This window comes from Carassius gibelio, chromosome B18, assembly GCF_023724105.1.
Source record: "Carassius gibelio isolate Cgi1373 ecotype wild population from Czech Republic chromosome B18, carGib1.2-hapl.c, whole genome shotgun sequence".
NCBI lineage: Eukaryota > Metazoa > Chordata > Actinopteri > Cypriniformes > Cyprinidae > Carassius > Carassius gibelio.
This window is the reverse complement of record NC_068413.1, coordinates 9,963,513-9,977,229: the sequence shown is the minus strand read 5'-3', so window position 1 is coordinate 9,977,229 and position 13,717 is coordinate 9,963,513. Positions and strand designations below refer to the sequence as shown.

The 13,717-nt window shown below is 36.6% G+C and overlaps 1 protein-coding gene across 3 annotated transcripts in view; it reads left to right on the top strand.

The window, feature by feature from the left end:
* The first annotated feature begins 5,964 nt into the window (after positions 1–5,964).
* Positions 5,965–13,717, top strand: part of igf1ra (insulin-like growth factor 1a receptor) — an 89,017-nt gene continuing 81,264 nt past the window's right edge. For all 3 annotated transcript variants that reach the window (XM_052582507.1, XM_052582506.1, XM_052582505.1), the window contains exon 1: positions 5,965–6,923. In XM_052582507.1, the coding sequence (XP_052438467.1) occupies positions 6,830–6,923 (94 nt within the window). In that variant the 5' untranslated portion in view covers positions 5,965–6,829. The remainder of the gene's footprint in view (positions 6,924–13,717) is intronic.

Below are 13,717 nucleotides of genomic sequence, written 5' to 3'. Positions count from 1 at the left end.
TTACTGATGGAGAGGAGACGGAGTGATGAAGCCAGTCAGTGGATATGAGGATTGTTAGGAGGCCATGATGGTCAGAGGCCAATGGGTGAATTTAGCCAAGGGACAGGGATTCGTCAAATCCTGTGCTCAACTCACCATAATGCCGCACAGATAGAACCACTGCCTGGATAGGGCTTCACTTGAAAACAACATGGGTTGAGTGAGTTAATAACATGAGTTAATAACATGGGCCTTTAATTTCATGATGACATTATGGCACACTTTTCAGCAATGCTAAATGACTTAATTAGTAGTAGCACTTTATTGATTGTTGCAGAACTACGCTTATGTGAGTGCTGATAATCAATTTTGGGAATGCTTTTAGAAAGCCTGCATTTAGCTACCTTTTAAACTACTCTCCAGTTTAGACTTGGATTCCATTTTGATAGTTGATTGACCTTTGAATCTTTCTCAACAAACGTGCGCCATCCAGTGACTATGAAGCATGAAGAAGAGAAATTGATTCATACATATTTCAACATTCCAGATGTCTCCAGGTCTTCGTGTAAAGTCTACACAGACTGAGCGGACACCTCCTATTGCATTAATGTATAAAATCCAATCTAGCCTGACATATATGCTACTTGCATATGTGTCATAATATTTCACAAGAATCATCATCAGGATTTATTTCAGTCCTCACATTTAAAAATAATAATAAATAAATATAGATAACTATACACATTAACCCAAAAAGTTGTAGGCGGAAGCCTTAGCTTATTATAGCATTCCTACCCTTCTTCATTATAATAAGTGTCACCTTCAACACTTACAAAATACATTAAGACAACATTTCCCAATACAATAAAATAATTGTTTCAAGTGTTACATTTAAAAAAAAAAAAAAAAAAAAAAAAAGTAAACTACGCATTCTTATTTTCGTGTCGGTGTATTAAGTTTATGGTTAAAATGTTACAGTCAGACTCATGAAGAATCATGTTAGTCAAAAGTGTATTTATTGTATATTAAATATATTTAAATATTTGTTAAATTTATTGTTAAAGGGCTCCTCTGGGATGGTTAATAATAATAACAGCTGTGCCTTTTCTCTGTCACCTCTGTCTCTCTGCAAGTAAATGGAGCACTTAAGGTTAAAAACAAACCATATTCAGTAAGATTAGATACAAGACCATTTCCAATCAGTGACTGTCCAGTATTTACACTGTCCACAAGATGGCAACAACATTATACAAATGTGAGACCCATGGGGAGAAAAACCAAAACACATTGAAGGCTTTTTTGAACAAACATGTTTTGAGCCACATTCTTTTCGTCCAAAAAGGTGTTTAACAACAAATAGGACAAAAAAAAAAAAAATGTCTGAGAGCAAAAATTTGCTAAATAATTATAATCATTCTCCAGTAGTACTGAATTTGACCATGACCATATTATCAGCAGATATGACTATATATTTTTCTCATTCTTTGATGAGAGCCTTATTGTTTCATGTGACACAAATGCACTATTATTTGCACCGAGTTCCTTTCTGACCATGATTTACTTCTTACAACTGCAGTAAAATAGAACACTGAATCTCTCCTGCTATGGAAAATGCATTCTGCATCCGTTTTATTCCCATCTCCCCTCATCTCCATTACCCATAAACCACCGACTTCCCACTGAGAAACTGCAGACATTTCTGAAATTCCTTTCACTAGGAAAGGCTAGCTTGGATTGTTTAATTAGCTTTTACAGATGAAAGTTTATCCTCAAAAGGGATTGACTGTCACTCGGCTGTTGAGCCACCAAGGATATTTGGCATCAGAGCAAATACTGCAGCAAAGTAAATTGGCCAAAAGATTTTAAATGCAAAGCAGCTATGTGGTTTCTGTTTAAGATGTAAAACAGGATCCAGCTTTGCATATCTCAATGAGTTTCATACCTGTTTTCCTTCCATGCTTTGTCATCAGCCTGTTTGTGTAACCCATGCAGGATTCCTCAGGTGTCTTCAATCCGTGTCACATGATCAGAATTTACAAGAGGATTATGACATTAGCCTTGGCTACTTTGTAACCCATGAAAGATGAAACTGATCATCTAGATTAAACAATCATGTATGGTCAACTAATGGCCACTCAAAATGTATTGATGTTTTTGTACCATAAGCTTTGCATTTATATAATAATAAAGTTAAAAAAAATGCTTTCAAAATTTTATAAAAGTAAATAAATAAATATCCATACATTGAGTTTAGGGGTTTTTAATTTAATTAATTCATTTTAATAACATTTTATTTAATTCATTTATAATGTTGTGTATGTAAAACACATGTAATCCAAGCAATTAAACTGTCATTTAAAAGGAACAGTAGCTTTTATAGAAAATATTCAAGGAAAAAACTCAAGTCACTATATGGTGGATGTGTACTGAAACACCTTGTGCGTATACGTGATTGGTAATCTGAAGCTCAGGAGGAACTGCTAATAGATAATTCCAGCTAAGCTTTTTAGTGGCAACACAACAATCCAATTGATGAATCAAGGTTCATGCCATCCAAAAGATGAGCTGAACTGCATGTTGTCTGACTGCTGCCCTTAAAATGAACTCTTTCCAAATTACTCAGCTTTATCTTTTTTTCTCACAGAAATTCTGTTTATTGGGTCAAAATGATGTATTGTATGAGAGCGAGCGAGAGATTTGTTTTCAATATTCAGGAAGTATTGCAGCAAACACATTTTCTTGGACGTTTTCCCCCATTAAAATGTTTACCTAAACAGCCCAGAAATAAGGAATGTCTCAACTATTATTTACAAAAGAGGAGGAAGTGAATACTTGGTCAGTGATAATTGTGATCAAACCAAGCTGCTGTGTGATGAAAAAATAAATAAAAATGTTGCAACCCCCCCCCCCATGTTATTTTCAGCTTGTTTTTCAGGAATCTTTTCTTTTTCTGACTGTAGTTGTTCAACTGAACATAATTGTTGCCCTCTCCTCCAAATTCCTCTTCCTGTCTGGGCTTAGATAAATTGAGAAACAGTGTGTCATCACTGTTGTCAGTGGTAAACATGCTTATTTCCACTTGACTGCAAGGCAGAAATGTGTCTAAAGAAAAGGTAGTCTGGGTGGAACTGCATGAGGACAGACTCATATAGGCAGAAACACAGTATCAAGGGAGTTTTTCTTTTTCTGAGTATAGCTTTACAGGGCCTTAAAGGACATATATTGTGTAAATAGACCTGTTAAACGGGTCATCGGATACCCATTTTACCCAAGATGATGTGATTCTGTAGGGTCTTATTGAAAAGTCTGTAACATAGTTTGGTTAAAATTTCTCAAAGGTAGTGTAAAAACATTTTTTTTTTTACCCTTTCAAAGACCGCTCTTTTCAAAGCAAGCCATTTTGTAGCATTTTCCTTTAAATGTTAATGAGCTCTGCTGACCCCGCCCCTCTCTTGCGAGCCACTCTCAGAGAGACTGTTTACTTTTGCTGCATTCATCATGAAACATGCTAATAAGCACATTATTGGAAAAGACGATTTGCAAAGATTCATTAAAAATTCATACTTTTTCTGTTGGTGAAGTTGGACCAAAAATGATTTGCGTGAATATAGACACATTTAGGGAGATCGGGGTCGCATTCCCTTCAGAAACAAATGTAATCCACTGTGTCTTCAGCATCTCAGATGTCGGGAGAAAATGACGATTGCTATGTTCATTATTACATCCAACAAAAAAACAACTAGGAGCCATTCTTGTCTACACTTGCTCCAGCTTTGAAACAATGGCCGACTGATGAAAGCTCACTCAGGGCGGGTCTAAGATAAGATGCCAATCATGTCTGTGCTGAAACACTATTGTCAATCAAACAATCATGGGAGGGGCCTGTCTGTGTCACGCCACAAAGACAGTCATCTGCGATTTGATCGATTTGAGAAAGGGGTAAAGATTTTTGTAGATAAAAAAAAAAACCTGGGTGAATTTGTATCATTAAAGGGTGGTTGTGTACACACATTGCCAACACACATTTCAGTTCAAACTACTTATAAAAGTCCATTTAGCATCCGAAGACCTTTTAACATAACAGAGGGATAAGATCTTTCCCACATTTCCTGTTTCTTATAATTATACATCTTTTTAAAAACACAAAATACATTTGATGCTCACAACAAATCTTAAACACAAAGATAGTGCCCTAGATTACCTCGGCTAGATTGACCTGGCTAAACAAAAACAGTTAATTAGTGGCTCTTTCAACAATATCTGTAAATTAAAAAAATCTGTGTCAAAAAACTTAACATTAAATTTGTAGTGAGAACAGATCCTTTTCTCTTTAGTGCTGAAGATTTGATGATCTGAAATTCATCTGTGTGAACATACTAAGGATCTGTTCATTGCCCAATGGGACATGAGACATGATAAATGCTGCATTTTGACATATGGAGGCGCCAAACACAAAGCTGCAGATCAGAAGACACAAGGTCAAGGCGATTTCCAAGGCTAGAAAGAACTGAGTTGCTGTTTGGAGAACTTTGAATGCTGTTTGAGTAAGAAACTATATTTTTGGATCCACATTTCATATAATATAAAATAGTGATGCAATTTGACGCAAACAATCAAATTCCACTCAAAAATAGATTTAAACAAATAAAGGCCTATATTCCGTTATAGACAATCATACCTAAATGAAATTAATTTAAATTTATAGGATACTGAATTCAAAATTTGCAGGCCATTTTAAGTTTACTCAAATCAGCGGAATATAAATATATATATATATATATATTTTTAAAGTGTTTTTAATATATTTAACAATATATTTCAGTATTATAGGCCCTATATGAACCGTAGGCACAGAAATAAAATGCTATTCTCAGGCAATAATGTTGAACAATGATGATTCTACATCATCAAGAACTAGTGAATGGATTATAATTGTTAAGCCGTTCAATCTCAATGAATGAAACTCTACATCGGATTTTACTTTTAGCTGACAAGTCAAGACTATGTCATTGGCAAAATATGTGCACTTCTAAATTGTGGAGCTGGGTAATATTTTGAACATAGATAATTGATTACAAATCGTCGTTGTCGATAAAAATGGGATAAATATGAAGGTTTTAAAAAATCAATGCATTCGTTTTAATAGATCCATCAGTTCATTCCATTTACCAGTTCCACGTGCCACACGACGACATCCAGCGTTGGAATACGAGTGAGTAACGTACTAAGAATCGCTATAATTATATAATCTTTTCTAAACAACAAACACATTAAATTAACTTTACTCACACTGGGTTCAATTTTTGGCGTTTATGAAACTCGGATTGCGTCTTAAAGGGCCAGTGCACTTGGATTAAAAATATTCAATCCGTTTTCTAGGAAATTATTAACATGGTACGGTTAACACGTCCTGTGTAGCTAACCCACCCAATATTATGTACCCTTTTCTTATTTCATGTTCAGTTTCTTCTATCTTACTTATTTTAGTTTCACTTACTTGCATGTATTTTAAATTTCACAATACATAATATATATATATATATATATATATATATATATATATATATATATATATTATATATTTTTTTTTTTTTTGAACAGTCAGATATTTTGTCACTTTAGTAGGCTATTTTATGGAGAAACATAATTTTATACCACATATAAAAATATGATAAATATGAACATAAGCTAATTCAAGTCACATATTTATATAACATTTCACACAATATAGATTGTTTCAAAGCAGCTGTAAAATGTTTAAAACAATTCTGAAACAAGTTAGAAGAAAATGAAGTTATTATTCAACTATAATCCTATTTTCTACTATATAGATATAGATTGAGTTCGTGGCTGTAGCCATCATTAATTAAGAATACACCAAAACAACAACTAAACAAGTTCCTGTCACCTTGACGTTTGAGATGAAATGGTGTGCTGGCGCCAGTTGGTCCAGTGTTCCAGTCCATGTTTTGGTATTCTCTGATGCCTGGCGTGTTTCTCTGTGAGAGAAGCCGAGTCTTGTTTACGGCGGTGATTCTATTGAGCGGAGACCGTCAGAAGAGTCGTGGAGGAGTCCGTGGACACTTGAGAATCACACACTAGGCTCACAAGCTATTTATGTCAAACAAGTCGTGATTTTTTTTCAAGGTGCGGACAACCAAAAAAAAAAAAAAAAAAACACGCTCGGGAGCTGCTTACTCTTGCACCTCGGCAAATGTTTTTTATTTCTTACCGCAAAACATACAGACCGTGAGAGCGCGTGAAGACTGTAAAGGAGCAGTGAGCAATTGGTGAACCATTTTTGTGCTGGAGGATATTTTGGATCGCGACCTGTCGGGAAGCTTTCATTCAAAGGTTAATACGCTATCCGAGTCGTCAGGCTCTTTGAACGTGACCTCAGAATTCCTCCGTACATCATCAGTATATCGTAGTTCATCACACTGGCGTAGCCTCATTCGCACAAGGTGTTTTTGTTGGAGGAGAACGCGCTCGTTCCGCTGGCCGTACTGCGCGCCCCTCTCGGGTTTACAAGAAATGGAGGCTGAAGATGCAGATTTTCGGTCGAGTGAAAATCGTGGCTCCCATACGATTGCATCATTTAATTGCTGGCAAGAATAACACAGTGTTTTAATTTATATTAATGTTTCCATTAAAGGAAAATTCTACAATTATTACCAGATATCTTTTATCTACTCCCTGCTCGCCTCCCGTTATCTTAACGGGTAACGTAAAGGAACTATCTGCTCACCCAAAGCAGATTCTTCTGGACTTTTTGCTTGCTTACAGGAACCAGCGTCGCGCTTTGCTGCGGTTTCAGCTTTCGATTTTTTTGGAAACCTGAATTTTAGGAATGAGATCTACAACGGCGAGGGATGTTTGGACCTTATTTTGGGGTCCTCTGCTGTTTCTCTCCACCATCTGCCTGTGGTCTGCGCATGGAGAAGGTAAATCAGGATTTTGTTTAATTATTCTAATGAGAAAATGACTCCATATATCGTTGTAGTCTTGTCTTATTGATACCTTTATTGATCATCGTTTCAGTCTCCTCGCGTTTGTTTATGGACTCATGTCAAGCACGAGTTAAGTTACCTGCATGCGTTGCTTTAGATATTCAGGTATAGCTATTCAAAAGGGCCTAGTAACACACGGCCAAGTTTATTAGTGAATTATGACCTCCTTCTTTCATAAAAATTTAGATTTTCCCTCAGACTAACAATACATTTTAGATTTTTTTCGTTCTGACGTCTCTAGGCCCATCAGTTAATTGTCGTGACATCGGATGTGTTGTAAGTCTAGCGTGCTTTATGAATTATTCATAAGATGGATAACGTTGGTATTTTGAAGCTACGTGATAATTGCCATATAAAAAGCATTTGCCTCTATAATATGTATATTTCAGGTCATATTTAATCCACACAGGCAGTAAATGTAAACGTTACTCGGTCATATTCAGATTCGCTGACCATGTGCTTGTCCTCAGGAGGGTCATAAAGGGGAGTTTTGTAACACATTTTGCTTTATTGTCTGTAGTTCTATATAAAACATGTAGATGTGAATATTTTATATCAAATTAAACGAGAGAACCTGCGGATTCAGATGATACCAGATTTGTAATTAAGTTTCCATTAACGAATTATAAACCATACATTTGTACTTTCTTACCTCAAAGTAGATTTTGTGTTTGGGATTATACTAGAGATTTGATGAGGCTTAAAGGGACAGTTCCCCCCCAAAAATGGTTATTGTGTCATAATTTACTGACCCTGAATGGTTTCCATCTTCTGTGGCTCACAAAAAAGGTGTAAAGCTGAATTACAGTCCCAGTCACTGTTTACTTTCAGTGCATGAAAAAGATGCTCTGAAAGTCATTGAAGACTGAGGCTGTCAGCCACTAACATCTCCTTTTGTGTTCCACAGAATAGCGCTACTTTAATGTTATAAACATTAGAGAATAGGGATAAAAAGTAAGTAAATTCCTACTTCACGGTCGATCTGTCTTTTTCAAAATGAGTGAATGTTTCGTTGGCCGAGAGACTGCAGTGTCAGAGCATTCTGGCTAACTGAATTGAGCCTCTGTCACGGTCGCAGCACACTGTAAGAGATGATCCGATAGAAAACCTTACAGTCAAGACGGCAAACCTGAAAACGAAATAAATCCCTGTCGTATGCCTTATCAGCTCATTTTGGACTAAAATATTTATGCCAAAATGAAATCCCCAGCCCACAGGGTTTGGTTTGGCAAGGTTTGATTACCTGATAATATCTGTATTTTTGAACTACAAACAAAATTGAAATGGTTTGTAACTGTGGATATCTAAAATATTTATTGGATTACAATTGGATTTAGACTTAGTGAGGTGTTTTTTTTTTTTTGAAGGAAGGTTGCCTAAATTCTTTGTTTCAGTCTCTTTTATTTAGTAATTAATTGGATAGTGATATGTTCAATAGTTTCAAGAAAGGCGTCTGATAACGCTATTCCTGCTGTCAATTTTCATGCCTTCCGTAGTTTTAAAACATCTTGTGGTTGTAGGTGGATGTATTTGTAATGTTTTTGCAGCTTTAGTGTCATCAAATGCCTAATTTTGATTGTGTGGGGGCTGCATTGTGGCATAATGAAGGTGGGCCATTCTTTGGGTTAAACTCACATTTACATTCAAAAGGAGTTAGGATGCAATTCAGGGCCATTGACCGAAGTGGCCAGTCCCACATCCAGGGCACTTTGAATGTCAGGGGGGTCTGTTTCTCACACCCTGCAGAGACCAGCAGCACTGGCCCTATATAGAGAGAGGGTTATGTGGGGGGTAAGCTCTCACTCGTGGACTCCATCATTGCATTGTCCTGTGCATCTCTGTCTCATAAAGTGTTGAAAAGACACTCCACTGACACACTGACCTCAATTGGCGCAAAACTGGTTTCATATCTCTCTTCTCTTGGGTTTGGGTCAATTTCACAAGTTTTGATTTCACTGATTTGGTTTACTTTCTGACTTTAAAGGGTTGATTAGCAATGAACAGTTATGTTTAGGCTGGGTATGATAGAATAGAAATAGAATATATAGGAATAGAAAAAAATTGTAGGATGTTAGTTGACACCAGCTAAATAATTAAGGGTTATGAAGAAGATAGTTGGTTTTGGCAATTAGATGTTTTCAGTAGGGATGCACTGATAGTGAAATTTTGTCCAATACAAATAATATACTGTGTGTGCATATATATATATAATTATATATCTCACTTCAGGCTTATTGCAGAATTATTCATATACTGTGTAAAAGGGTAATAAAATATTCCATCCTAAATTAATGGCCATGCTCCATGGAGAAGTCGTCTTTGGTCTTTTTTTCATCCTGTTCAGTTAAAAAATCTGGTAAGGCTAATAAAATGTAATTTAGCCTCCTTTCAAGTTTTACCACAGTAAACTTTCCATGCCACTTCTTCCAAGTATACGGCAAACAAGCCTCCATGGTTCACTGAGAAAGAGAGGGCGAGTGAGCGAGAGGAGAAACATGAGGTTTGAAAATAGAACATGTAAAAATACATGTCGAGGGAAACAGACTTGGTTTTGTTGATTTGAAGAGTAGCGAGTTTGTGAACGGTTTTATTGGGCTTTAGCCGTTCACACGGACGGCCTCCGGACAGCCTGGCGGCGGAGTGCGAGTCACAACGTTTGCTGCTGTTAAACGCTGACACACGCACAGACTTTAAAAGTCCCAGCGAGGGCCAGCTTTTCCTGAAACCTTGCACCTCATACTCCAGAGATGTGGCTAAAAGTTGAGATTAAAAATACATTATTCTTTATCACCCACTCCTACATTAAGCCTCGTATCTTCACAGACCTCCACGTCTTACTAAACGCCAGGGTTGATCTGCCGTTATGACTGTATCCATTGCCTATGAAAAGCAGGAGAGAAATGGCAGTCACCGAGGTGAGATATTGTAATAGGAGCATATAGTGGGTGACATCTTTCGCTGTTTATTTGATAGCCCATCTTTTCCTAGTCTGTGGTATTCGGTATTCTGGTGTTGCCTACATGCTAGAGTTTTTGCTGCGTCAGATGCTCCGAATAAGTTTCAGGAATGAACTTCAGACTTATCTGCCTTTTTCCACAGAGCATCCTACTCATCAAATGCTTTCCCTGGTGTGTGTAAGCGCCCCTCTGGCTAACTGAGTCTCTTCCTATGACTCAGATGCGCGCTGTAGTGACCAACGCTTCTCTTGCTCTCTTCACATTTCTTTGTGTCTCCCCATCCCATGTTCTGTTCTGGTTCTGCTGAGTTGTGCTTCATCATTAGTGTGGGAGCGTTTGTGCCTGTTTATCCGGTGCCGCGCAGAGCTCTGAGTCATTCCCGCAGCCCCGAATCGGTGTCACTGTGCTAGTTCGTGCCTGCATGTTCAATGCTAGAGTCGAACAATCTTAAAGGTTCAGCGAGCTGCTTACACACTGACAGCTTCCCACAGTGTGAATATTTTGTTATGTAAAGGGTTAGTTCCCATGAAAATGAAAAATTTGTCATTGTTGAAGTTGGTGCAAACCTGTATGAATTTCTTTCAGCTGTTGAACAGAAAAGAATATATTTTAAAGAGTGTTGGTTGCCAAAAAGTTGACTGACTTCCGTATAATTTTTTTATTTTCCATACTATGTTGCTAACTGTTTGGTTACCAACATTCTTCAAAATATTTTCTTTTGTATTCAGCACAAAAGTGTTCATCCACTTCAAAAAAAAAAGACTTTCCCACTTGTCGTTTCAAAACACTGAACTCTGAATACCGGCTCAGTGGAAACGAGCCATAAAAGGATTCGCAAGGACATGCCACCCAGTATCAAAGTCAAAATGCTATCCAGTGTCGAAGACAAAATTACTTTCTGGAAGTGACTGTTGCACGCATTCAATAACTAACTTTTGTTTAGAAGTCCCTTCGAGTAGCGTCACCTTCCCATGGTGTGATGGGGATATTGAGTCATCTCCGCAGTAAGTGGGCATAGAGAGCATGACCAAGATCCTAGTTTGTGCTCCACAGCACTCACACCTGCCACCTCAACTGCTGTTTAATCCTCCACATGCTGGAAGTCATCTGACCACTGGTCTGGTGCTACACTTCCCTTCAATGGCCCTCACTTCAAAAGCACAAGCTCATATGTCAGAGCCCAACTAGTAATACAACACCTCTGGCCCCCCTTCACATGCTCAGCTAGCAAAATTCTGCCTGAAAGATGGAACTACATGGTATGTTGCTGAGGCAGAAGTTTACGAAAGATAAGTGAAAGTAAACGATGCAACAGACACAAATCAGGCTGATACTGATAAACTGATACCAATAATTATTTTCATGTAATGGTTGATAAATGTTCCCAAAATTGAAAATGTTTTTTTCTGAATAAATTAATATAACTTTTTAACTAAAGCTAATTAAAAAAAAAAAGTCCAGTATGGAAAATGGAGATTTGCTTAAGATTACATTTAACAAAGTTTAACAGTTAAATTATTAGTTTTTATAAAGTTAAACTTCTACTTGGCAAAGAATAATTTAAATGTAAAAATGGTGGGAGTGAGTATCACAATTAAATATCCCTTATCAACCAATATGAAAAAAAAAAAAACGGGTTAAATACAGTTCAAATATGTTTAAAGAAATTTAAATTATTATAAAAAATATTTTGGTATCAAAAAAAGAAAAACAAAACGGTTCTTTTGAACTTTCTATTCATCAATATATCATTTGTAAAAAAAAAAAAAAAAAAAAAAAAAAAAAATATATATATATATATATATATATATATATATATATATATACATATATAATAAGGTTTGCACTAAATTATTAAGCAGCAAAATGCTTTTCAACATTGATAATAAGAAATGTTTCTTGACCACAAAATCAGCATATTAGAATGATTTCAGAAGGATCTTGTGACAGTGAAGACTGCAGTATTGGCTGATGAAAATGTATCTTTGCTATCACAGAAATAAACTACATTTTGAAATATATGAAAATAGAAAATACATATTTTAACATTTTTACAATGTTACTGTTTTTACTGTTTTTAATAATAAATGCAGCTTTGGTCAGAGGTAGCCTTCTTTCAAAAATATTACGGACCCAAAACTTTTTAACATTGGTCATATATAAAAGTGCCTTCTCACATCAAATGCTCTGCATAGTGATGGTCGCTTTCAAGTGGATTTGGCTTCTTATCTTGTGAGTAACTGAGCATCAAAACAACGCTCCACCAGATTGAAGTGCGGGAAAACTGCTAAAATTGTGTTGTTTTCCGAGAACGATTACTCTGGGTGGTTTCAGTAACCTCTGATAATCTCTTGAAGATATAAATCGGTCCCACAAGGGTCGTCATTTTCTTTTGGTCACTTTAGCAGCTGCAGTTAAGACGTACTGTAGTGTGGGGCTTTTGGTTTCAAATAAATAGCTGTGTATTTTTTCATTTGGACAAAGGTTTGGTAAGGCCAATAGGCTACAGACTGGATCTTGGAAAGGACAGTATGGAAGTCTTGTTTTTCCCTTGTCTCTCCCAGAGGTACAGGGATTCCTGTGGATGGCCTGCAAAAGGTTATCACATGTAAACGGCAGGAGTTGGATTTCAGGCCAGTCTGTTTGTACCATGGTGTGAAAACTACAGTGAATGAAGGACTCTCCCAACCACTGTAGGCTTTTTTGTTTGCAGTTGAATTTTGCATCTTGGTAAGACAAGAAGTTCAGGTGACATGAACGAGAACTGAGCACATAACTTCTTGGGGCCAGATAATATAAACTGATTCCTGATGATTCTCCTTGGGAAAATAATTTGAGGACCTTAAAACTGCTTCTCAATGTTGAGGTGTTGGGGGAAGGATGTGAGAGTTTTACCTTTGTATTATGTTTCTTTCTCTTAAAAAGTGGAATAAGCTTTTGTGACTGTTACTTTCAAACATGCATTTACATAATTCCCACTGTAGCGCTTCTGAGATTTCATTTCAGATGACTGACACAATATTAGTTTTAGCCAGTGTGATGCAGGTGGTTCATAATGACTGTAATTGTCATTCAATCTGTACCCTAGAGGTTATGATTTGAAGAGAATAAGCCACATATGTCCTCACTCGTATATCTTGCGGCCAATGAGTGGGGTTCACTTGTGTTTTTGACTACACACATTCTCAATTCAATTTGTTATGGTTTGTTTGAGTGGGAAGGAACAATTTTCCACTAGAGGGTATAGAGACTGACTGATACTATCTAAGTATCAATTAATAACGCTGAAGTGTGACAACCAATAGACCTATTTGTGCATTTCTTTTTAAATAAAAACAGTATTTAATAATAATAATTACTACTATTTTTATTTTTGTAAATAATAATTATTATCAGCATGTTTTTAAATGAAGTCTCTTGTGTTCTCGAACAATAACACAAAAAGTCTAATAATTTCTGTTTGTGTTATTTCCTCTGCAAAGCAGAAGTACAAACTTTATAAATAAAACCGCAAGCGAGAGAGATTTAAAAGTTTATGCAAGCCGAATTGTTCCAAAAGTGAGCAAGAAATCAATATTTCTGCAGGGTGATCTTTGAAAATGTGTAGTCGTGCATTTAGAAGGAAACTGTCCAGCCGGTTGCACTGGATCGTTTAATCTGACCTGCTGAAAGCAACGGCAGCCTGACAATGTGGAGAAGGATTCAGATGCTTCTCTGACTGCCTGTGTTTACGGAAGAGCTGGATCTTTGTGAGGGGAATAGGAACTGGTT